At 30.4% G+C, this 27,640-nt stretch overlaps 1 protein-coding gene and 1 long non-coding RNA gene across 3 annotated transcripts in view; one reads left to right on the top strand and one right to left on the bottom strand.

The window, feature by feature from the left end:
* Positions 1–13,803, bottom strand: part of LOC129966921 (uncharacterized) — a 43,829-nt gene extending 30,026 nt beyond the window's left edge. The window contains exon 1 of the long non-coding RNA XR_008784313.1: positions 13,663–13,803. This is a non-coding gene — a long non-coding RNA (uncharacterized LOC129966921). The remainder of the gene's footprint in view (positions 1–13,662) is intronic.
* LOC129966918 (receptor-type tyrosine-protein phosphatase mu-like) overlaps positions 1–27,640 on the top strand; it is a 127,169-nt gene that overhangs the window by 67,525 nt on the left and 32,004 nt on the right. For both annotated transcript variants that reach the window (XM_056081535.1, XM_056081536.1), the window contains exons 20-31: positions 4,614–4,817; positions 7,385–7,507; positions 9,492–9,706; positions 10,185–10,251; positions 11,521–11,627; positions 13,689–13,893; positions 14,724–14,820; positions 17,872–18,133; positions 20,527–20,569; positions 21,646–21,787; positions 23,769–23,926; positions 26,272–26,390. In XM_056081535.1, the coding sequence (XP_055937510.1) occupies positions 4,614–4,817; positions 7,385–7,507; positions 9,492–9,706; positions 10,185–10,251; positions 11,521–11,627; positions 13,689–13,893; positions 14,724–14,820; positions 17,872–18,133; positions 20,527–20,569; positions 21,646–21,787; positions 23,769–23,926; positions 26,272–26,390 (1,742 nt within the window). The remainder of the gene's footprint in view (positions 1–4,613; positions 4,818–7,384; positions 7,508–9,491; positions 9,707–10,184; positions 10,252–11,520; positions 11,628–13,688; positions 13,894–14,723; positions 14,821–17,871; positions 18,134–20,526; positions 20,570–21,645; positions 21,788–23,768; positions 23,927–26,271; positions 26,391–27,640) is intronic.

Here is a 27,640-nt window from a genome sequence, read left to right as displayed (position 1 = left end):
TTATTAGACACAAGTTAAAAATATTTATCACAAATGAACATATGTGGTCTGTTAGTTAATAGTAAATAAGAAATAGAAATAAATTAATAGAAATAAAATAAAACCTGAAAATTATGCATTAGAAATGAGCCAAAGTTTCTGAATTCATTTCGTTTTTCCATCTTTAAAAAGTCAAATTATTCATTACTGCCATATAAACCCCAAAAAGTAATAAAAATTATACGATTAGGAGCGCGAGACATAAATTTTATGATATAATTATGATTCATTTATTCATTATTACATTTTTACTTACTCCAAGAATTCTGACAGCTTTCAGCAACGAATTAAAGAACATGCGAATTAAAGAATAAATCTCAAATGCCCAAGAGAAGTGCGTAAATATCATTTTAAATATATTTAATAAAAATATAAATACATTTCTTTGTTGTACTGGGAATAAAATTATGTTTTAATACAAGGTTCGCCTCTTTGCTATTTAAATGTTATTAGTAATTATTTAGTTAAGCAAAATGAAGTTATTATTATTTCGCGAATCAATTGTTTCTCGTAAAGAGACATTTGGTTGACAAGCGGAAGTTTCTCTTATAAGAATTTTCACAAAAAGAAAAAGGTTTCAAATTAATTAAATGAAAAGACGCCGTGATGCTGAAGAGAAAATTTATTAGTTGAGGAAAATATTTATGTGCAACTGATAAAAAAAAGATTTACGTACAGTAAACTTTAAGTATGTTGGAAATAATTTATAAAAATAACGGTCACTCATTTTTGTAATTTAGTTAAGAAATTACATGATTTTTTAACTGACGGAAAGCGATTGAAAGAATGATAGGTAGGTAACTACGTTGCAAATTCGATTTTTTTTGGTTGCAAAACTCTGAGTTTTTTTATTTAATATTCTTAATGATTGAACAGGTTTCTTTATAAAACACTTCAGAATTTTTTTCTAAGTCAATTCTTGGGACGTTTATATTTACGTTTTAATGCTATTTTACATCTCCTGATAACCCCCGGGGGCACCTCGAAATGAGGATGAGATGCTTCCGGCATTGTGGTTGGATCTCGCCACCATGGAGGGTACACAAATAGGTGGGGGATCTGATTTCTCCCACCGATGACGGGACGTACTTCCTTTGGGGAGGGCTGTACCATGGCCGTTGATGGCCCTTAGGACTCAACCACAGTTCCCGCCAGTGTTGCTGTTGTGGCGGTCCAGTCATTCAGGTTTATGGTTTAAATCTGTGTGCCTTCATGGCGAGTCCAGAGTCAGATGGATGACTTACATCTTCTGATGCTGTTTTCTGAAATTCTAATCTTTAATAGAATTTTCTAACGAAATATCTCATAAATTAGAATCCAATGCATATTTTTGTTCAACTTAGATATAATAATTTCTCAATATGCTCTGCAGTTCCTAAACTAGAGAATAAGTACTATATTAATTTGTAAATATTTTATAGCGGTTTTAATGTTTCACAATACAAAAAAAAAATGAAAATTTTGTTTATTTATCATTTAAATCTTATTATTAAAAAATGTATATACACACAGCTTATTTTTTAGTTCAGGAACTAGACAATACAATATATTTATTAAGCTCTCTGCAAAATTTTAAGCAAATCATTTGATAAAGCTTTAAACTAGGAGATTTTTTGCTTTATACTTCTTTTAGCCTAAAAAGCTCTTTTTTCCAATTTTTTTTAAAAACTTTTGCCATTTAACTAGTATATTTTGGTTTCATAGATGATGTTTCAATTTTTTTACGCATGCATTCCAAAATATAAATAATTCGAAATTGTCTTTCGAAAATTTCTTCTCGAAAGTAGTCATATGCCTTAATATGTCACAAAGCAATTTTGGGCAGTTTGAGATAGTAGAATCATAACATCCCGAATAAACTCGTTTCAAATCTGAGGCAAATTTTCCAAAAAAAAAAAAAAAAATTGGAAGAAGTATCTTGATATGATCTAAAGTACGTTTCATTTCAAGATCTAGGTTCAATACAGTAGACTCCCGATTATCCGCGGGCGGGTTATCCGCGGTGCGGATTATCCGCGCCTGCCGCACAAAGTTTTTTTTTTTTTTTTTTTTTTTTTTTTTGGCTGATTTTTTTTAAAAAGGTACAGTTTTACAGTTATGCTTTTGTAATTACATAATACATTACAGTATTAAAACAGTACATATGTATTAATTTTTCTGTGTATCCTTGATGCCTCTCGTAAATACTAAGCACTTTTCTGTTTTCATTAACAAAATGCATTTTAGGTTAGTTTTGAGTGATATTCTAAAATATTAAACGCTAATTAAACATTTACTGCTGTTTATTTTACGTTTTATTGTACATAAAATGATTTTTCAAAGTTGGAATGACTGTTTTCTTTTTTGTTATACCCGTTTTTAGCTCTTTTCGGATTATCCGCGATTTTTGTTATCCGCGGCGGTCGCGCCACCCAATTCCGCGGATAATCGGGAGTGTACTGTACTTTATATTTCATATACCAGGGAGCATTTAAGATTTGTGTTAACGTCAAGTGTTGAATAATTTGCAATTTCCTTAATTTTGTATTGATCCCGAAATACAGATGCCACACAATAAGATTAATCCTTTTCATTCGGATAGGGACCCTCAGTCAACAAGATTAACCCTTTTCACTCGGATGGGGACTCTCCTATTCACTACGGTGCATCATTTTGGCGTTTTATTTAATTATTTATTTAATTTTCACTGTTAAAAATACCTGCAAAATAATAAGAAGATGAAAATTATTTGTTGTTGTTTCTAATAGCACTTGCCATGGACAAGCTCGCTGACAAAGTCAGCGATTTTAAGCCGAGGGTGCGTCTCTTGTTTTTAAGTACCGCCAACTAGGGCCAAGAGCACGTCTTAGCTACTCACGCATCACATTCGCTTGCGCAGCCCCTTTTTACAGGGAGGCACGTTCACACACTCACAGATAGAACAGATGAAGAACAACCATGCCCGAACCGGGACTCGAACCCGGGACGCCCAGATCACGGGGAAGACGCGCTACCCCTATGCCAGGACGACGGCTGAAAATTATTTAAACGGGAGAATTTAATTTAAAATAATTATATATATATACTTATTTTTCAGATTCAATAAACAAGTCTTTGTATTAGATGAATAATTATGCATCGAATTACTTTTCTGAGAGCAAAGGGTTAATTGAATGATAAATTTATAAAACAAAAATATATGCTTGGTCGATAGTTTGCTCTTTTCAGCAAATGAAAATTGTAGATTTGGACTTAATCGTTAATTTTATGATACATCGTGGATATTAAATATGTTATGTAGCCTCTTTTAAAATATTTTTATGAACGCCGTTTGCTTCAGAGAAGAAAAAGGATCATTGATAGTAAATGTTGCAATACGAACTGTTTAGTAATAAATTCCTTTTTAAATCTAGCATATGTGTAGGCTTTATACCAAACTCCCTCATATTGAGAATTGTTAACAATTTCAAAATCCATAAAATCTAAATTTTAATAAAAATATATATTAGATTTCTCGTTTACGAAGTATCGAAAAAGTATTGTAATCGTCAAAAAAAGAAATGAACTCGAGATTTTTTCGAATCTCCATGTTTAAAAACTCTCCGAGTTCGAGAAACACCTTTCTGGTTTATGTCGATCGGTCTGTGATAAAAATGCATGAGCAAGATGGATGTAATTTAATTTATGGTCTTCAGACCAAATATATTGATTTCTATCAAAAATTTGAGCAAAATTCGTTAAGAGAAAGTTTGTCTGACCGACTGTTTGAAACATAAACTAACACGATAATTACAAAACGAGAGAGCTAGATAGTAAAGATTCATCATCTAAAGTGCAGATATCTATTCAACTGGGAATCAAATCCGTTGTGGTAAAGCTTATAAGTCAGTTAAAAGCTACGCTACACGAGCAATTGATTTTGTATTGTGGTCATGTTACTCGGCTGCGAACCACAAGGTCCCGGGTTCTATCCTCGCCCATAACAATCCGCCACACCGTCAAAGAATTGACTTTCTATCGATCTCTACTTTCCCAGGCATGTAAACGCAATAACACAAACACTCAATGACTTAAATATATGAAATTTGGCATGCATTTTTGTGACTACAATTGTAGTTTTGTGTCGAATTTTGGTGTCAATCAGTTGTAAACTTCGTATCTAAAACACAAAGTCAATTTCGAGGACTTATTGCCAAATGCCAGAGATGAACCGTCAAAAAATCGCCTTGGATCACACGATAAATTTCCTAAAAATGTCAAATTCACGCCATAGATCAATATTTTACAACTATTGTTTACCAATTCCATGCAAGACATTCATGATTTTTCCAAATTTCCGTAATTTTATGAGGGGACTAAGAGATAACACCCTTATTAGGGAGTATGCGACGAAATTTTGGAGAGACTACTGCTGCTGGTTTCATTCCTTAACTATTAGGCATGAATAAATATATTTCAATAACTCATAATTAAAGAACGCAAATTATTTCATACTTATTCATTGAAATATTTATACCTAAACAAATAATTATGAAATAATACAAAGCAATATTATTATTCAAACACAATCTAATAAATATCTATTTCGATTCCAGTTCCGAGCGAAGCACCGCCGAATGTGAGAGTCATCTCATCCTCAAATGATTCTTTGGAATTCGCCTGGGACCCTGTTCCTTGCAAGCATGCCAATGGGGACATCATTTACTATGAGTATACCATAGTGCAAAATGTCGAGACTCCTGTAGGAGGAACTATTAGGAAGAGAAAATCGTTGGAAAATATCTTCGATCCGGTACCAGGTATTTATAATATTGTTTTTGATAAATTAAATATACTAATATGTAAGGTGTCTATTCTGATCATAATCTAGTATTCTAAATTGAAACTGCTTAGATGTACCTGTATACTTCCAATTGAAAAATGTTTAAAAATATTTAAAGAAGTAGGTTTTATTATTTGACTTTAGAGACCAGTTTATTTATATGGATTATTGAATTTGTCTGCTGCTAAAATAATTTTATTAAAAACTTTTATTTTAAGTTTTTTCTTATAATCTGATAAATAGGCTGAAATAAAATAGGCCTAAATAGGCTAAGGCTGAAAAATATTAATTTAATAGAATCAGTCAACTACAAATTATTCCGATTTCATTTTTTTAAAAACTGTATTGTAATGGTTACATAACTCTACTACCTTCTCTTTTGATACACTAGATGGCGGTACCTTATTAGCATCAAGGTTTATTCCTCATGATCCTTCTTGGGGGTCATTATTAGATTGTATTTTAAGTGAGTTCCGTGTACTTTTGTGTTTGTTTTGTCGTGTGAAATGTGGAACTTATAAAATAATTAAAAAATTTATTATAAAATAATTATAAAATAATTAAATAATTTTCATCTACCTCATAAAGAAGTTATAAAGAATATCGTCCCTCTATAGGGTATAAAATAAAAGCGGATGTGAAAATGCTATTTGGAATTAATTTTTAAAGGTAACAATTTTCATCTCGATTTTAACAATATTAAAATCACTAAAGTTTTTAAATGCTTTAATGGAACAATATAATATTAAAAAGATATTCATGATAATAAAATCATTGGCAAAGATTCAATTTTAAATAAAATTTTTATCAAATGTTAAAATTAGAAAATAAAAATAAATATTAATAATTAATAATATTAAAATTAGAAAATAGAAAATTCTTCGGAAATGAAAATTGGCATCATTTAAAAAGTGATTTTATTATTTTTAAAATTGGGTAATAAGCATAAAGATTTCGGAAAATATAGCTAATTAACATATTTTAATTAGCTTTTGAACTCTGTAATGTTAACACTGACCTTTTTTCTTGATTTGAAAAACATTTGGGCCAAATTTCATTCAGGTCAGAAAAAAAAAATTAGATTTGTATAGAAAGATTTATAAATATTCAACATGGTATGGAGAGAAATGATATTTCAATAAAATAAATGCGCTGATAAAAAAAAATTAGAAAGTCAAATTTTTTTTTATAGTTTCTCAATGCTAGAAAACTGAAGAAATCAACTAACTGTTTTATTAACTTGAAACTGAACTCCAAATTTAGAAAACTGAATTCCAAAAGAAATTTTAGAAAATTTAATTCCAAAATTTATATTGTTTAAATTGAAACTTTGAATGGCACTATCCAGTTTTCAATAAAATTTGTGAACATCAATATTCTAAAACATCCCAACTTATGTATTAAAGAGCATCATCGAATAGATTGATCTAAAATGATGAAATTCAAAGCTTCATAACACGGGCAATTTTTATCGCAGACAAATGGAACATTTTTCATATTAAATATTAGGGTTCCAAATTTTTTTTCTCAATACTAATTCTTTTAATACAGAGTCAGAATTTTCATTCTAAAGGACTGGAGGGCTATAGAAAAATTTATGTTTCGTAATCTTTCTGCAGCATAATTATTGACTGCAATAACATAGAATATTCGTTGCATTATCTAGAGTTTTTCACCATTTGAAATTACATACCTATTCTAGTGGGTAAGAAATCAACAATTTTGCCACGAGTGGAATGGACACCTTATATATCTTATACATTAAAATGCCTACGATTGATAGGATTTTTTTCTTAATATTTTAAACATTTAGTAAGCATTATAAATATTTGCTTATTTATTAATTCATTTACTTTCCAAATTTTAATTTCATCTATCCTTAAAATAATATTCGAAAAAAGCTACAACATATCCTTTTTAAAATCTTTGTTACGCTTATAGACTTTAATTGGTTATTATTATTTAATATCTTCTTATTAATATAAGCGGAATTTTTTAATCTATTAATATCAATAAAATAAGATATTAATCGATCTAATATATTAATATCAATAAAATAAGACATTAATCTATTCTTCATATTGACCATAATTTTTTATATTAATCAGAATATTTATATCTTTTAATTTTAATTATTCTGAATAGTCGAATTTTCAACTTTTACATTAACTAATTTTTAAAATATTTTTATTTATTTATATAATTTTGCATATTTGAAACGAACTAAGATTATTATACTTGGTAAATGTCGCTTTTTCATCTTATTACTAAAACTTTATTCAAAATTTTCTAATTGACGTACATAATTGAAATTTTTCTGTAAAAACATAAGAAAAGTCAGAACGAATCCAAAGAAATCTTTTCTAAACCTATATTTTTTTAATATCAGTTTTAGAACAATTTCTCATATCTCCTTTGTCAAAACTGCTGACAGTCTTATTATAAATAACATAAAAACTTACAATTAACATTAATTTTTAACGAATTATATCATTCTTATTTATGATTTCATTTGTCTGATGTGTTCTGTTTTGCATTTGAAAGACCTGCAGGTCAAAATATCCAATCTGAAGCCTTTTACGAGCTACGGTTTCATGGTCGCAGGCGTCACTGGAGTGGGAAGAGGCCTGCTTTCAGACATCGTTTCTCACAAAACTGAAGAAGGAGGTACATACATTTTATAATTTTAACTTATCAATATTAGAATAAATGCACATTTTAGTAGCAAATGCATTTAATGAATGCAGTTTGAATTTCACCATAACTGTAAAATAATTGTTACGTACTGAGAATCAAATAAAATTACAAAATTATTAAAATCAGAGAAAAATTGTGCAAAGAAGTAACAGATATTATTCAAAAAAATATATATGCAGTTTTAAGAAAGAGCGAATAATCTTTTTTGTCAGATAATATTTTCGGAAGACATAACTAAAATCACCACAACTTGTTTATTTTCTTATTAACTTATATTTCCATTAACTTCTTAAAAGTTGAAAAAACAATTAACTATGAGAAGACACGCATCTGGATGGAGGCCAAAGGTTGTAATAGTACATAAAAAAAAGAGTTTTTCATTGGAAAAACTATTTTCTTTTATATGTTGTTTGAGATGCTGTATCACTACAGCTGCATTCAAAGTCATTTGGAAACTGATCACAGGCATTTAGGGAATTTTCTCCATTTGCTTACGCCCGGTAAATCGAAATAATAATAAATTTAGCTAATTAACTTATATACGTATTAAATTTTATCAGTAATAATCACTAAAATTCTTCTTAAAAATTCATGTTTTAAACATTTTTAAAACTGGACAATTAAATATTATATTTATGTGAAAACTACTCTTTTATGTGGGATTTACCATGCTTTCGTACATCTAATGCTTTCTGTAGCATAAATGTTACTTCTTTCGTGTCTTTAAAGAAAAAAAAATATATATACTCGATTGTGAAGTTTATGACCCCAAATAAGTACAAAGAAAGTGTCTTTTCCGGATTAAGGATTATTTTGAATTTTTTATACCCTATATAACTTCGAAGGGAGGAAAATACGTTACAAGTGTGGCCCGGATGGCAAAATCTGCTACAGTTCCATTGTATTCTCCTACCCAAATAATATTTACAATTTTCTCAAGAACTAAAGGCCAAAATAAAACCATTTGGCTTGTTCCACCAATGCATCACTTGTAGTCGTCGCCCAAAGGACTCTCTGACTCCTGACTGTAGTAGGCAGGATCAGATTACTCTTACTCCCTCGGCGGTCCACGGCTGGTCCAGACGGTAGCGGGACACGCGTTCCCCCCTTCAGCTCCTCTTGCGGTTTTCTGGGATGCTTTGATGCCTGTCTATGTAGTTTACCGACAAATTGTCGGGTAAACTGGACAAACATCAAAGCACCCCAGAAAACCGCAAGAGGAGCTCAAGGGGAGAACGCGTGTCCGTCTGAAAATTTGTCCAGCACCTTGGAAGCACCTAGGAAGGTTCTAAGCACTTTGAAGTCTGTCCCAAGCGTTTACAAAAGAGGCTTAAGCGGCGGTCCAACGACCTGCCACCTCACGGATTTGGTCATAAATCTGACATCCAACCCACTGGGGGACCACACTCCCCCGTCGCCCGTGGTACGCCTGTAGCTTCCCGCAAAATGTCGGTAGATGGATAAACATCAAAGAGCCGGAAAATTTGTTTGGGCTATGGGGGGAAGGGAGTCAAACAAACTGAGGGTTTTGAGCGGTCGAAAGGGGAACGCGTGCCGTCTGAAGATTTCTCTGGTCGTGGGTCTGCTGCCACAGGCGGGGATGGCACCACGAAGGAAGGGTGACAGTTTTATGACCACATCTGTGAAGATCATCCAGTCGTTGGACCGCGGCTCTTGACCCCTCTTGTGGTTTTCTGGGGTGCTTTGATGTTTGTCCAGTTTACCGACAATTTGTCGGTAAACTAAACAGGCATCAATGCACCCCAGAAAACCGCAAGAGGGGGGAGCGCATTTGTATGGGCCCCTTCAGGCAGGATCGTATTGATAGTTCATTGTTAGTATTGGACTTCTTCAGGGTGCCCAATTTCATAGACTTGATATGGCGCTGCTGTTCTTGAGGATGTGCAACAACAAAAAATGTTTACAATGGATTAAAATTTCGCTTTCATTTTAGTTCCATCTGAACCTCGACTTCTCAGCACAACCTCGGTGACAGAAAAAGAAATGGAAATCTCATGGACGGAGCCGGAATATCCCAACGGCATTATCATCCAGTATCATGTCACAGTTTGGACTGAGGATTTCTCAAAAAAAGTCTTCAAAACTGAGACTCGCGCTGAATTCGCTGACATTTCAGGACTAAAACCAGCCACTCAATACATCATTCAAGTAAGAATGTCCCGAATGTTTTACAAAAATTTCACAGGCGACAATAAATTTTAAGCATTTTGTTTATTAAATCATTTAATAATTAATTAGTGTTATTAATCATTTAATAATTAATCTAAATCTACAATATAATTTATGAATTTACAGCAATATTAATGATGATATTTTTACACAAAATTAAGATATGAAATTAAGTTATTTTAACATCATTTGATAAACCAATTGATGGAATGTGCTTCTCGAAAATTACTCATAAACATGTTCAGTATCGTATTCTCACTGAGAGCATGGTGATTTCTCCAGCTTTCGAAGACTATTTAAAATTCTGAAATTTTCGAGGACTATTTAAAATTCTAAATTTAAAATAGATTCTACTCAGTATTTTTTAAAGATACAAAATAATTTTCTAGAATTCTTAAAATTTATAAGTATGGATTCTTTTATTTCAGGAATAATTCTTCATAATTTTGATTTTTAGGTAAACGCTGAAACAAAAGCTGGTTGGGGATCGCCGGCTGAACTTAGTGAAAGGACTCTAGACGGAGGTAAGTATCGTTATTTTTTTAAATAACTCTTTTATTTTAGAATTAAATTTTATTCTTAAAAGTATAAACTGTAAAAAAACTATTGTTTAATGCCGTTAAAACAAGTATTAATCGCAGACAATTAAATTGGTTTATTGAAATAAACGCGCACTTTTTATATTTCATACTGAGGCAAAGTTCTTAGTCGATTAGTAAAAAAGGCTGCACTGCAATCTTTTCTAAGTTTATAATAGTATCAATCATATAGTCATCATATAACTAGGCTTCCTTAAAACGCTTATAAGTCTTTTATGTAATCAATGGCTCACTCTCCCTCAGGTTCTAGAAAGTGAATTTTTGAACAAATATAAACTGAGTTGTTGAATCTGCGGTTGTACGTAACTCAATTTAGAGCAAAAAAAAAAAAAAAAAAAAAAAAACTAAATTGTTAATACAAAATTAACCAGGGTGTACATATTCCTTTTACGCAGAAGTAGAGCCGCTAATAAATTATAATGCAGTGTGAAACTTGAATAATTTAAAATTGATAAGATCAAAAAGAGAATTGATTAACAAAATTGAGTAAATATAACAATATGTTAAATAGAAAATTTAAGGGCCAGAGAAAAATTTAGCCACTCAAATTCTACTGTATTTTGAAGAAAGATTTCCATATATGATGTAGAGAAAAGAATAAAAAATTTTATAATGAAAATTCTTTATTCTTTTCACTAGGTCATAAAAATAGGAAACGATAAAGAATTTTTATGTTTAAGCATATCATCACAAAACACAAAGCCAATTAGTGTTTCATGCTTTTTCTTCTAAATACTAGATAATATCCTTAGATATAACTAGATAGATCCTCAAAATCAATAAAAATTGTTATTAAAATATTCTGCATTCTAATGCATCTCCGTTGAAAGTTACTTCGTTACACGACTTTTCAATCAACTATCATTTATGTATTAATAGATGTCGATTAATGTTATAGCATGTGTCAATCCAATGAAATGAAGTAAGCTATTATTTCAATTAAAATATTTTCCACTCCATAGTTTTAAAGTAAAAAATAGAAACGTTATAAAAAAATGGTGATTTTTTTAAAAAAATAAAATGCATGAAATAATTTACATTTTTCCTAAAAAAAAAAAAATACTGAAAAACTGTTTTTCTTATGAACTTTAACTTGGCTTCGAAAATTTACTATACCTTTTTCATTAAAATTCATTTTTATGTAAGTATATTTGAATTTATGGACTGTTGCTGATACTTTATTTTTCTTGCCAGCTCCTGGTGAACCCTCACAAATTTCTGTCACAGAGAGCTTACAAACGAGTATGAATGTGTCCTGGAAAGAGCCTCTAGAGAGTAATGGGGTCATCGTTGGTTATAAAGTAAGAAGATTTTTTTAAAAAAGCCATTTCTTCAGTCATTGCATTGCAATTTTTTCCATTTCTTTTTTTACAGATAATACTGCTTTGATATTCAAATGTTTTAGATCCAGGTTATCTATGAATTCTAGCAACAAAAACAACGATACTGAAATGAACAATTTATTGTAAACAATGGCAAATAAACAATTTATTGTAAAGCGTTACATCTGAGTACTCATACAGCAGAAATAATAAACATAACCCTTTCGAGTTGGAGATATTTATAGCTTTTAGATAATTTATTGTGTGCTGTAAAACAAAAAACAGTATTTGAAATTTTCTATAATTGTTTATATGAATTTTCAAACCCAACCATGTTCATCTTGCTATACGAAGCAAGAAAGGTCTATAGGTTTTAGATCAAAATAAAAGTTTAACTCCGTGAGAAGAAAAATTCACAGCATAAAATCTTGTCGAGTCAACCCGCTTGTGTCACATAGAAATTTGAAAGGGAGGAGGTTTCTTGCAGAGAATTCTTTCATCTTTCCATTGTTAAAAATTATAAAGTTCGTCCCAAATTAATGCTCGTCTTTTTTTCCCCTCAATGTAGGATGATTGTTCAAATGAAACAAAAAATTAGAAATGACTGAATCAATGGATCTAGTTCAAGCTGTTTTATTTCTTACTGTTCGATATGAACAGCTTTGAGGAGTTATCAGGCAGAACTAGAGGAATAAACAGTCACTCTATTTTGTTATATCGCTTTTAGAAAGTTCAGGAGATAATGAAAAATGAGATATCCAAGAATCCTATAAAAGCCACAAATAAACTGATTTATTGAAAGGATATTTAGGTGGTCGATTGTGTAGACGCAATGATTGCCCAAATCGTCAACGTCCTTTCAGCAGGTATACTATTTTGCATGCTGTGTTCATATCTGTATTACCCGCTTATATAAGCAGGCTCTTTGACTAATACTTTTCTACCTTATATGAACTATCATTCTTTTTTTATTACTAATATTTCTCTTTTAGTGTCATGACTACGAAACTATTGCAATTCTGGCAACAAACCCTTGCTTTTTGCAAGCAATAAATTAGATGTCAGTACTGGTTGTATTAATGATGTCTATAATTCGTTACTTCATGATAATTTGCAAGTTATAGAAAAGAAGTAATTATATGATTTAGAGTCCAAACTACGATAAATTTGCAAAAGGTGGAAAGACAAAATATTAATTTTCTATTTGTTCTATTTCAAATAACAGTAGATGAATCAAAAATAAACTCTACTGTAGGTACCAATTATTTTTTCTATTTCGTTGTACATAGCTTACAAAGCCACACATGCACTGTGCACATTTATATTTATGATAATTTACAAGATCTTCAAAAAACACAAAAAAACAAATTTGGATCTGATATTAAATATTTTCAAATAGAAAGTAATTTTTCATTCGTTCTTTTCTCCTGTGAGTGAACTCAAAATCATCATGACCACAAAACTTTTCAGCTGTTTAAAAAATTATTTATCATCAATTAAGCATTTATTAATGCAAATTATAATATAAAAGACTTTATAGTTATTGATTCAATTCAAAATTATTCATTAGAATTTAATTCAAATTGAGAAATTATTAAACAATATTTTTAAAGTATGGAAAACTACCTTATTTTCAAAGATTATATATACTTGTCTGATTTAAACGCTTGAGTTCATATTTTTGAAAGGAGTTTTGTGTTTGGAATAGATTTTACTTAGTGATGCGGGGATAAGTACATAAAAAGTATGACGAATAACTTTTTATTAAATGTATAATTGTATTATAAAAATGAATAAAATTAAATAAAAGTTTTACTGACTAATTAAATTCCTCAACCTTAACTTAAGTAAAACTATTATATGATGTGTCTTAACCGTGAAGTATATCCAAGGTGATAACTTTAAAAAGATTATGAAAATGTTTGTATTCCATATATAATATTCGAGATTCATTTTGGAATTTGTTGAAATATTTAAAGCAGAAACTCATCATTGGAGTAGAAAATATGCTCACCCAATGCGTTCTTTCTTTTTCCCCAGGTAAGATATCAGCCTCTTTCAACACTAGATCCAGTATTTAATAACACTCCATTCATTACAAAAGAGATTGACATCGAAGGCAACCAAACTGAAATTGTGCTGACTCATTTGCATCCGAGCACTCAGTACTCTATCCATGTAACCGGGAAAACATCTGCTGGTTACGGCCCACCTGCTTCCATTATCAGCTGGACGGTTATTTCGGGTGAGTAATCAATCAGGTTTCTTCTTCATAAACGATTAAATCCTATTGCCTGAAACAATTGAAGATGTAAAATTGAGTCTCTATTTACCGAATTCTCATTGCTCAACCCATAAACTTTGTTAAAAGAGAATTCGTTAAATAAAAATTTGTAATTTTTCTGAAAAAGGGGGGGGGAGGATTTGAAACTTACAAATTATTGATATTGTCACGTAGGTTCTTTAGTGTGGAACTCAATGACACACACAAGAAGTAGAGCTAAACCAATTTATTAACTCAACTCTGATCTAAGAATACAGTGACTGACAAATCTTCTGCTTTTATACTAGCAGGGAAAGTTCCAGAATACTTTTCTGGTAAACTAAAGAAATGTCCAGAATTTTCTGGAACATGAAATAAAGGAAAACATAAAATCTAGGATTTAAATATTTACACAAACTGTGAATCGTATTGTCTCTAGCGGGATTCGAACTTACGATCTCTTGACTATGAGATCAGTGCTATGACTATTCGGCCATGGAGAGTCGACTGTCTCTTTCCAATGCGGCAACATGTAGTTTACAATCAATATATTACTAATCTTATTATAAATATATCTTTTGTATCTCAGTTACAACAAATATATCTCATTTATATCAAATAAAGATGGTCTTATAACAAATTACTGCCTCGCTTTACGAATTTACTTATATTATTATAGGAAGATTTCTGTTAAATTACATATCTGAAAAGAAATTGCAGAATATTGCTTCTAAGCAAATGATTGTTATTTATTTTTTTATTTCCAATCAGATGTAAAATAATGTTTGTTTTTTTTGCATTATTTTCCTCAGGTGATCATGTATCGCCTTCTTTGAGAATGATTGAGATTGATGCAACAAATGAAACAATTCCAATTGTTTTTTCCACTACTGGGAGCAATTCTGTTTAGTAAGTTAACATTCGTATCGTTTATCAATTCCTCTATATATTCCATAATTAGAAATCTTGGTTGCTTATATTTACAGTTTTATGTAATACGAAATTATAAAAGTGTCCCAAAATGAATGCAAGATTTGAATTTGCCACCGTTCGTGCAGTGAAGTGTTGGCAACACTATTAAAAAAACTGTTTGACAACTGATATTTTAGGATTAGTAAAAACTGGAGCGTTACACGATAGAACAACGTGTTTTCATTTTTGAATAATATTCAAAAATGATGGAAGTCTAACGGTCACAGTTCAAAAATTTGAGAATTAACTCCCGAGATAGTGTGATAAACACCACTGGAATTATTTTTATGGGGTTTGATAAGCCTAAAAGCCCACAAGAACACGTTCATCGAAATAGGAAATCCAACGCTGCATCAACTAAAGTCAGCCACGTTTATGCAAAATGGTCAGGGAAAATTTCGACAAAAGAGTGCTTATGTGTCAGCAAAACCATGGAGTATTCTATACATAACCGTACTCCACGGCTTGTAGTATGTATTATTCTATACATAACCCTATCCTGTGAATTTTACGATTCAATAAAGATATAGTAATTTAAAGGAAAAACTGTGTTTCCTTATTTAATTCAAATCTTGCGTTAGCATGTTTTTCTATCGTGTAGCACTCCATTTTTACTAATCCTAAATTATCAGTTGTAAAATGCTTTATTTAATAGGATTGCTAATGCTTTACTGCTTGAATGCTGGCAAATTCGAATCTTGTGTTCATTTTGGGACATCCTTTCGGACAACAAAATACTGCAGATGAATCTACGTGTCAAGTATTCTGTTGCTGTATTTGAATTTTCTATGATATTGTCTATTATGAGCTCAAATGTTCATGGCAGAGACGTAAGAAATTAAAATCTACATATTTCCAAATATAGAACTTATCAAATTGAACTTTCTTCAGAAAATATTTTTAGGACAAGTGAATTGTCTTGCTGAACTAATTTCGTTCTGAAAGAACTTTCAAAAAGAACTGATCTTATTTAAGGTATACAAATAAAAATAAAAGCTTTAAAAAGTTAATTCACTTGAAATATTCCTTCATAAAATGGACAATCAATCTAAGAAATTGAAATGAAAACGAGTTTGGATATAAAGCCACATTCTTTTCTTTCGAAAGACTTTCGAGCCATTGAATAAAGCATTTCATTTAAGTAACCAAAAGTATCACTCTAAGTAATCTTTAATAAAAGAGTAGCTAAATATAAGTAAATAAGAAAAATTAGATTTTTTTTTATTTCTTCTAAAAATATTTTTGTGATTTATTTTATTTTCTGAGTTTATTTCCTTTCTTTTAAATGAATCCTGTATTACCTGCAATATGCATTAAAATTTAACTTTTCTGTACTTCATATATGATAAATCTATGATTTTGTTATTGTGTTCTCGTATAACAAAGCATAAAGTACACTATAACATGAGATATCTTAGAAACATCTATTCAAAGATTTTGTTTAAAGACAAACTATTTGAAGGTTAAAAGATAATGTTCAAATGCTAATGTTTAAGTGATTATCTGTAAATTGTGTCATGCGATAGGCTTGATTAAAAGATTTTTTTAAAAAGCTCGGTAGTTTTAAAGTTTAAAATATAATGTCCACGAGCTAATGTTTAAGTGACTATTTATAAATTGTGTTAAGCAATATGTTTGATTAAAAAATCATTCAGAATGTCGTATAGGGCAGAGTTTCGGACATACATTTCTAAGCAATTTCACATTTGCCCTATTAACACAAAATGCCCAACAATATTCTTACAATATGTCCAAGTTATTCTAAGGCATTCGTATTTAGAACAACATGGGTGGGCTATAATATCGTGTGCTAATAGGGTAAGTACTTTTTGATTAATAGAATGGAAAGCTTTACTAAAAAAATCAAAATTTTAATGGGGCAATTAAAAATACATTAATATTTTAATGTTTATCCACTATAAATTCACAATATATTACTACTCCAAAACTATCTTTATATTTCTTCAATACTTCATTAAAAAAAATTACATTTTCTCTGAAACCAGTTTTATTTTTGTAATTTTTCGCGTTTTTGTGGTTTTTATAATATTTATATATTACATCTAAATTTTACAATTTTCACTCTTTCAATTATTACGCTTTAACACATGATCATTGGAATTGTATAGCATTAAATACATTTTCTTCCGCACGTTATCTCTGTAATGCGATTATGAGTACATTTTAGAAATAAAATAAAAATATATGAATCAAACAAAACATCTCTACGGTATTTGAAACCATTAGAATTTCTCTTTAATTTTATAATTAATTGCAGGTATTTACGGGATAACATGATTAATTTATAAGTATATTTTATTTATTGATTTATTATTTTTTTATTTATTATTTATTTTATATATTAATATATAATTAATTATATTTAATATATAATAATATATATATTATATATATATTATTATATATTATATAATAATATATAATAATAATATAATTAATTTATAAGTAATTATTTTTTTGATTATTTAGCTGTAAACTTAATATTGATTTCTAAAAATTCTTCTAATTTGGTTAAGTTTATTTGTGTTTTAGTTGTAGCAGCATTAGCGCTCTCTAAGTGCAATGTATATTTTATATATAGATTCAGGAAATTTTATATAAGTGAATTTTCATATTGTTTTTTTTATTGTTTCCTTTAATCATAGAATGATTTTTCGCTATTAAATGGCTTATCATGTATTATAATATAATACATGATTTTACTTGTTATTGTATAATTATCTTTAATTTTGTCTCCAAAAACCTCAATTTCCTGGGATTTTCGGGTCACAAGGGGTCAGTTTGTTGGACGAAAGTCAGACCCCTCACAGAAAAAATCCCTGGTTTGAATCCTTGCCTGAGGATGACCATTGAGAAAAATTTCAGACCGGATTCATTGTATCTTTCTTTTTGATTCTTTGGCTGTAAACTTAATATTTATTTCTAATAATTATTCTATGATTAAAGGTTATTTTTTTCCCTCCCTAGCAAATATCAAGTAATTGTCGAGGACGCAAGAAACAATGTTCCAATCGACGAGTCTCTGCTCAGTGATTTCGACACCGCAGTGGTACAAAAAGGACTGCCCTATTACATCGCAGCTGAACTCGACCCCAGCAATGTCTCTCAAACAGGAGAGCAAACGTTTGTGGTCGGTGACAAGCAGATTTGGGGAGGATACAAGAACGTTCATCTGAACCCTGGATACGAATACAAGATTAGAATTCGGACACTTGTGGTAAAAGATGAGGTTTGTTCCACAATTCAAATAAAAATTATTTCTCAAATATACAGGGTGTTTATAAAGTCCTGGACCCATTTTGATGTTTAATAACTCATAAAATAAGAAAGATAGATTTAAATTAATAACATAAATGGTTAAATAGACTCAAAAAGTTTCATGACCCTTGTCAATGAACTTCCATGTGTGCCCCCTTCGTCGCACGGAGAATATCAAGTCGATAGTCAATTTCACGCCAGGTAGCGACAAGCATGTCGGCATCCACAGAGCCATTTGCGCACATTATGGCGATTAACAATGCCAGAAACATGAAAGGATGCTTCATCGGAGAACATTATGCTCTTCAGAAAATCAGCAGCATCTTCTATCCTTCTTAGCATATCTGTTGCAAAGGCCATCCTCCTAGGCCTATCGTTCGGTTCCAAAACTTGAACAATTTGAACTTTGTATGCATGCAGTCTTAATTTTTTCTTAATAACCTTGTACACCGTCGAAATTGGCATATCCAATTCTGTTGCCGCTGATCTCACAAATATTCTAGGATTGTGTAAAAATGTCTCTCTGACACGCTCAACATCAAAATCACTTGTGCAAGGACGTCTGGAACGTTTCTTATCTTCGATACTTCCAATTTCTAGAAAATTCTTTTTCCACCACAAGATGCTGTTTTGGGATGCAGGATCTTTTTGGTAAATTCTTCTGAAATTTCTCTGTGCTTGCACTATCGATTTCATTTCTATGAACCACCATAAAATCTTTGCTTTCTCTTGTAATGTATGCATTCTCCTTAATATCCGCTCGAATAAAACATCACATTCAAAAGTACTACATAGAACAAACACATCAAAAGTAAACATAACATTGCAATAGTTGCCAAAAACAAAAGAGAGAAAAATGCAATTAATAAGCAGACAATATTTAGAAAAGTACAGATATTTAGACTGGAAAATGAAATTATCTGAAATTAACCACACGCGCAGACGATATTTACAAAAGTAAAAATATTCAAACCTGAAAAGGAAAATATATGAGTTATTCCATCAATAAATGCCATAAGTTTGTTTATATCTTTATTATTTTATGAGTTATTAAACATCAAAATGGGTCCGGGACTTTATAAACACCCTGTATTAGTAAAAAAAAAAAAAATGAAATAATTAGCAATAATCGTATTCTTCTCGATAAAACATTTAGTATAATCACGATTTAAATGAACTTTTTTACACACATATGGCAACATTTTAATGAATTGAATGTAAAACTTCAAGACACAAATTTAAAAAAAATCGTCACCATGATGGATCTCATTTGCACTTTTGTCACTAAACTGTGTATTTTCAGAAACGATGTTATTATAAGAAACTAGAAACCTGAAAATAAATATCAAAAATATCACTTCCCAAACTTGAAAAAAATATCCATATTATATATTAAATTTAGATGAATATGAGAAACCAGACGAAGAAAAAGTTATTGAAGAATTTATTTCCATATTTGATTCTTCGATGCAAGCAATTTTCAGCGATATTTTCTCAGTTCAAAGAATTATCGGAAGTTTATTATGTACCCAGATGCGATTTCATTTGATAAACTGAATTTGTCTCAATTCGATTGGTTGTAAATTGAAAAATTTGCAATGCAACTGATGATTTCCAGTCTATTTCAGTATTAATTTAAAAATTTATTGAAAGAGGAGAAATGTTGGAATAGATTGAAACAGAAAGATTAACATGCAATATAAGTAAAAATGACAATAACGAAATTTTGGAAACATGGAATTCAATTCCAGAGACATTTAACTGTTTGAAGAAGCTGGCTCATACTATTTTAACAACATTTTCATCTACTTATGCCTGCGAGTCATTATTTACAGAGATGAATAACATTAAAGACATGCTTAGAAACCATTTGGCAGAGGACTCCCAATTCAGCATGCATTCTGCTAAAAGTATTACCTTAAAATCCTAATAAAAGATATTTGTCATCTAATCTGCGACAACAGAAGTCATACTAATGTTAGTTTAATTTGAATTACACATAATTTAAACATTTACTATTATAGAGTGCAAAATGTATTTTTCATAATAAAGAAATGGTTTTTAGTTGTTAGTATTTAATTTTATTATTTTTCCCAATAATCACAAATTAAAATTATTTAACGGCACGCCTATACCTCATTGAACATTTCTTTAGAAAAAAATTTCACGTTGATCCATAAAGGTTCTCCACCCCTGATATATGCATTATTAAATACAATTTTAAATTTAAAAAAATTATTATTATGTTAGTCTTTGTTGTAAAGCAACTCAAATATTGTAATAATTTAAATAAAGTCTACTTAATTTGAAGCTATTTCAATGTTTATTTTTATTTATTTATTTTAATTTTTTTCTTATTTACAGGATATAAAATCTGTTCTTTCAAAGCCTGAAAATAAAACTGCAGGTAAAATAAACATTTTTTACTTTATTCCATGTTATTATGAAGCTGTTATTATCAAATGATACAAAATTCCACTTTGGTGTATAAAATTTAGTCGCATTTCAATATTTTTTGAAAGATCTAATAATTAATGTCATATTTAAAAATGATAATGAACATAGACCAAGAATTATTTTCTGTTAATTCATTATAAATTATGTCAGTAATTTTTTTATATAAATTAATTTTTCAGATACAAAAATATAGAAAAAAAGAAACAGTTTCTTTTTGTCTTTTTGTTTGTTAGGAGTAATCAAAAGTGTATATATTAGAAATTATAATATTATAAATTCTTTCAAAATTCACTACAAAGTTAATAAAAATAATTCATGTATATTATTATATTGTCACATATATTACATGTTATTCGTGTATATTATATAAACCTACTCGGTTTTATTATTACTAATTTTTAAAATTGAATTTAGATATTTTTTTATTTTCTAAATAAAAATATAAATTCAGATATATTATCTTAATTCCCATTTTCCCCTTGTGATAAAATTTTGAGCGCTCAGAATTTACAAAGATATTTAAATAATGTCAGAATTTTAAACGATTATGATTGAATTGTCTAAAAGTTTAATTTTTATAATTACATGAATTAAAAATTATAGATTGAATAGAAAGTATGCGTTTTATCATAAATTAGAATTATTATGTAAATAATAAGACTATTTAGTTTAAAGTGTTTATTTCATAAATTAAATAATAAGAAATTTAATATAATTGTTTTGCACGTGTTTTTAAGTTTCATTTAAAATTGTTTCACATTAAATATTTTTTGCAAATAATAATTTGTATATAAATAATGTCATAAATGTTAGCTTAATATTTCATTTTATACAATGAACAAAATATAATTATTATAACTTAAATATGGATAGTTAATATTTTAAATCTGAACATAAAACTTGCAATAAACTTGACTTGATTTCACTTCAACGAAAATGTAAATTTAATTACTGGTTATGGTTATCAATCTTTATGGTTACTTATCTTATTATTTCTATTAAAGCATTTTTTTTTACTTCTTATAGGAACCATGGTACTTCGAATGGATCGGCCGAAAAGAAAAATCTTTGGTATCGACCTTCTCTTATTTATCCTCATTCTGATTGGATCGTTGGTGGTTCTTACTGCTGTTACTTTTCTCACTATCCTTGCCATATGCTACAGAAGGTAATCTTTGAAACATCTATTGAGCGTAATACATTCTGACATCAAGTATAAAAGGTGGAATGTAAATATTAAAATAAAGCTAAAATATGATAAATGAACATTTTGCATGAAGTTCAGTTAAATTGATTTGAAAGTGTAAATATGTAGAAAAAAAAACAGCAGGTGTAATCCCCCTAAAACTTTCTCTCTCTCATACTTTTTAACAAAGATGTTATCCCAGCCAACGCCTAGCATGGCATTAATGTTTAATAGTTACCAAATATTAAACTTTCCCTTGAATTTTGGATTTTTACTGAATCTATTTTCGTTTGATCCTCGGCGATTAATCCCTGGCATGTGCTCAAAACTATCCAAAATTCGTATTTGCGTTTCAGACGCGATCCTCCCGACTAATTGAAACAAAATTTCCACGTAAAACTGCGCTTAAAGTCGTAACATCATGTACCAAACTTTATATATTTAAGACGTTGTATAGGCCGGGATAGCCTGGTTGGTAGAGCGTTGGATTCGCGTCCCTTAGGTTGCGAATTCGAACTCCGTCGACCGAAGACTCTCCGCCTGCTTGGTGGCTGACGCGCGTATAAATCTGTCGTGGTCACAAAGTCCTCCATGTCGAGAGTAATACCACTGGAGGTACTGAATCAAGGGTGATCGTTCTCTGATACAGGTCTAAATGACGATCTGTGGATGAGTGAATGAAGTCCGCCCCGTAAAAAGGGTTGTGACGTGTCTGTAGCTAAGTCGTTCCCTTGGCCCTAGATGGCGCTACTATAAAAACAAGAGACGCTCCCACACCGGCTTAATATCACTGTCTTCGTAACAGCGGGCTTGTTCATGGTAAGTGCCATAAGAAACAACAACAACAGACGTTGTATTTTTGAGTTATTGTCTTTACATGTTTCTGAAAGTACAAACAGACAGACAATCAACCTTTTGTTGGATTTCTCTCAAACTTTGGTAGGATACTATACTAAATATGTTAAATCTATGGTCCAAATTTCATCAATATAGCTCTTTTCGCTCTACAGTTATTGTGCTAACTTATATTCGAACAGCTGGACAGACAGATTTCCTCTGATCGGATTTTACTCCATATATGATAGAAATCTACAAATTTGGTTTGAAGCCTGTATATCAAATTTCATCCGTCTAGCTCAAAGCTTTTTTGAGTTATCTTTGTCACAAACCGACAGACAGACGGATATTTTCCAAAAATACGTTTTTCGAACTGAGGGAGGTCTAAAACGTGGAGATGCATCAATTTCGAGTCCGCAATTTTTCCGATTACGCTACTTTCTCTATACTTTGTATATGGGAAAGTAAAAATGCATAGCAGCAATTTTGTTGCTTTAAATTGCTGAGCTGGCTATCCAAAAAAGCGTCTCTAAGTTCGTATTCATGCTCTTCAAGATTTACTGAAACAAAATATTAATCTAAGAGGAAAATTTAAATTAAAAAGCTATCAATAGTAAAAAATATCTATAGTGATTTAACAAGCACGCCTTGTATTCCGACGATCGTCAATAAATCATGATTTTGAGCTTTTTTGCGCTTCGTTTGCGTTTCGTATTTTTTGCGCTTCGTTTTGTAAGCATGTCTATCTTTATTCGTAGTTAAAGGTTAAGTTTTAATTATATTAACGTTTCATTTTATAGCAACACTAGGACTATTTTGGGACGGGTCTATCAATTGGGACGGTTCTTCGGTGGAATCAGGTCTTGAGCCTGGAAATCTCCTATCCAGTAGGCGGAACCTTATCAACAGGTCACCGTGCCCCCCCCCCCACTCCCCATATTTAAAGGATTAATACAACTGTTTCCATCTGATTTGCGGTTGTATATAAGAGAAAATGTTAATCTGAAAAACTCTCAATGTAACCCATACGTGTACATCAGCATTATATATTCGCTGTATGTAAATTTTATTTAAGATTATCAATGTTATAAAATTTTTAACTGTTTTCATTTAAATTTTGCCACAGAGATAGAAAGCAATCCACCAACTCATTTTCTACAAAGGATTCCGGATTATCAGGATCGATGACTTGGTCTGTGATGTACAAAGTACCGAATATTCTGCCTGAGATCGACGAGACTCCCCTTCCAGAGGGTTTCAGGACTCTTCCAATGACTGAGAAACGTAAATAATCTCTGTAATATTATGAACTCGCAGAGACGTTAATTTCATTTCTTGAAATTAACGTTTTTACGCCAAAGAAACTACTGCAATTATACATAATTCATTGGAACATTTAAAAACGGCGTGTTTATAATTTTGATTCAAAACGCAATAAACCACTTTCTGTCGTCACATAATATATTGGTATCAATCTACTTTTTCAGGACATTTCATGGCTAGTACATTATTATACTCATAATCTCAGAGACATGGATAACTTTAAAAATATTTAAACGTATTAAATTTTCACATTTTAAAAAATGATAAGGTATATTATTACATTCGGAATTAATTTTTTGAAAAACATTCGGAAATAGTTATCATTTTGAATATTTATATAAAAAAATTGAAAAAAAAACATCTATGAAATCAAATTTTACCAGTTAAATGGCAATTTTTTAAAACCCAGAAAAGTTTTTTTTTTGGGGGGGGGCGGCTAAAAAGAGGTGTAACGCAAATATCGTCCGATTTAGAGGCTAATAAACTGATTTTCTTAAAACTTTGCATATAGCTTAAGAAATGTATTATCTAATTCCTGAATTAAAACATAAGTTATATTTATATCCATTCTTTAATTATAGGGATTCAAATTATAAATAAAAAGAAATTTTCACCTTTTTTTCACATTGTGAAGTACTAAAATAACTATAAAATATTTCTAAATAAATGGATTACTTATTTTCTAATTCAAAAACTACAGAACATATTGAGAAAATGTTGTATCTCATTTGAACAAAAAAATATACATTAGATTTTAATTTATGAGTTTTTCCGTAATACTATCAAAGATTAGAATCCTAGAAATAGCATCTGAAGATTTAAAATATCATTCAAACGTATGTCAGTGCTAATAAAAAATATCAGTGTAACTTGTCAGTGTATAAACCTAGAAACAAGATTCTAACGATTTTATAAAGAAACCTGTTCGAACAATAAAAGTATTAAATTATAAAAAAAAAAATCTAAAAAAATCGACTTTTTAACATAGTTACCTACCTATAATTAAACAATGTTAATATATATCTTTAAAGGTTTGTAAACATAATTAATACCTTATAAGTCAATAATTATTCTAGTTAACCATAGAAAAATGTTTATTCTTTTTTTTAAATTATTGTCTCAAAGGACATTAAAAATTTTTTTTTCCTGAATAACGGACATATCACGATGGTTTAGAATACTTTAAGATATTCGTATCTGAATGAAGTAATCATTGAAATGATTTATTACGTCATTAAATTCTTTTGAGGATTCAGTGCCAAAATGGGATGGCTAATGTGTATTATTTGAATACATTCTCTTCTTTAAAAAGGGCAATTAAACTATTCCTATATTTAACAACAAAAGCGATAGAACTTTCAACAAAAAACTAAAGTCAAGATGCAATATTGTTTGTCTTCCACAGATGGCCCAAAAAAAGCTCCGACACCTTTATGCTTCAGATTATGACTTGCTACCATTTAATCCATCAATCGGCGGATGATAGCTCTATAAGATTATGAAAATTTCGATTCATATGGTATAGGGATCTGCCCTTCGAATAGTTTCTAAAAGTCTTGGAGGGAAAAATTCGAACGTTTTGTGTGAACTTAAAAAAGAAAAACTGATGTGTTGGAAGTCGATTTTCCAAAGTTAATATTGTAGCACCTCTTTTTCCCCTTGAGCAGAGAGCACCCCCTTGTAGCTTTTTGTAGAAGATAATCAGTTGGATGGCAGTCCTGCATCCTGAGGTCGACTTTTTCCCTATGCGCAACGCTTGCGCTAACGCCGAATGCTTTCGGTTGGAAACCGTGGAATCCCCACCATCCTGTTTTCATTTAACCGTATTTTCCATGTGTGTCTGTGTCCATAAGTGTTTATAAATTTTGTAGTGTAACTGTGTTTGTGAAAATTAAAAATAGTGTATTTAAAACCGGACAGTGCCTTAGAAAATCACAACATATCCACTATAACATTGATATATTGGAAGTTAAAGTTCTAAAAGTAAAATTGATGAGTTGGAAGTTAAAATTACAAAAGAAAAATGGATATTTTAGAAGTTAAAAATATGCAATACATCATTGAATCACTGTGAGGGTATAAACAGTTTTTAAAAGAGTGAGGATATAAAGAGTACCAGGGGGAAATGATGCTCTCACAAGTACGGTATAAAGCAAGTTTCACTATAATTATCAGTTATAACTTCAAATGCTAACTTAATTTTTTTATTTCTTTTACATAAATAAGCCTCAGATAGTGTAATTATTACCTTGATGGTTTTAAGAAATTGCTTTGTTGATAATTAATAGTTCGTTTTTTTTCTCTAGACGCTTCGCTCAAAAGAAGCAAAAGTGACAGCAAAATTGTTCGAGGCCTAAGAGTAGAAACCCTGGAAGATTATTTGACAAATGCGAAGTCTAGCAATTTATTGGCAGAAGAATTCAAGGTGCAAATATTTTCTATCATATTGTTCGGAAAATTTTCCATTTGAAAAATTTATTATGTATCAAATATTTGCATGCCATGAAATAATCAGCAGAAGTGCTTTTGCTTCGATATTTTTTCCTATTTAAATTGTATTATGCTTTTTGTGTTTATTTTTGTAGTATAATGAAAAGAATTGAGAGTATATTTTCGACCTCTTCCTTTAATATATTGGATCTAAAATTTGATGTTCTAAACCACATATGTTATTTCATTTATCTTGCTTACGTTTTTATTTTCTCGTATTTTGCAAAAAATTCGAACTCGAGATTTTGACAAAAATCTACCTATCAGAAGCCCCTTAATCCGAATAATAGATTTTCCTAATCATGTATGTCTGTCTTTCTGTTTATCTGTAAACAAGATAACTCAAAAACACTTTATGAACTAGGCTAATAAATTTTGGTATATGAACTTTGCACATCGGATTTGGAGACAACCATCAACATTTATTTCAAATCCATTTAGAGGATCTGTTGTCAGTCTATCTTAATATGTTAACACAATAATAACAAAAATAAGGGAGCTAAATGGATGAAATTTGGCACACAGATTTATCATCTAAAATATAACTACGTATCAAAATCGAAACCAAATAGGTCCAGGGGTTACTGTCTGTCGATCTGTATTTTCAAAATCAAGCACTAGCCGGCAGCCTGGCATAGGGGGTGGCACGCCTTCTCCGTAATCTGGACGTCCCGGGTTCGAGTCCCGGTTAGGGCATGGTTGTTCGTCTTCTTCTGTGTTCTATCTGTGAGATATGTGAATGTGCCCCCTGTAAAAACGGGGTATGCAAGCGAATGTGACGCATGAAATAGCTAAGTCGTTCTCTTGGCCCTAGTTGGAGCTACAGAATAAACAAGAGACGCTCACTCGACTTAAATCGCTGACAGATAACTGTCAGCTGGCTTATAAAGTGCTATAAGTTATAATACACACACAAAAGCAAGCACTGCGATATTTGAAAATTGCAATGACTTAAATGTATGAAATTTAGTATACTGTTTGTGACAACAATTGTAGTTCTATATCAATTTTTGGTTTTGTCTTAAAAAAGGGCATACATATTTGAATTTCTGTTACTTATGTATTAACCGCCTCATTGCGATTAATGGCCAAAAACATCGTCAAAAATTGCACACTAATAAGTCTCTTCCATAACTATTGTTCACCAGTGGCATGGAATTAGTAATGCAGAAGTGCATTTATTGG

Source organism: Argiope bruennichi, chromosome 4, assembly GCF_947563725.1.
Source record: "Argiope bruennichi chromosome 4, qqArgBrue1.1, whole genome shotgun sequence".
In the NCBI taxonomy this organism is placed as follows: Eukaryota; Metazoa; Arthropoda; class Arachnida; order Araneae; family Araneidae; genus Argiope; species Argiope bruennichi.
This window is presented reverse-complemented; position numbering and strand designations above follow the sequence as displayed.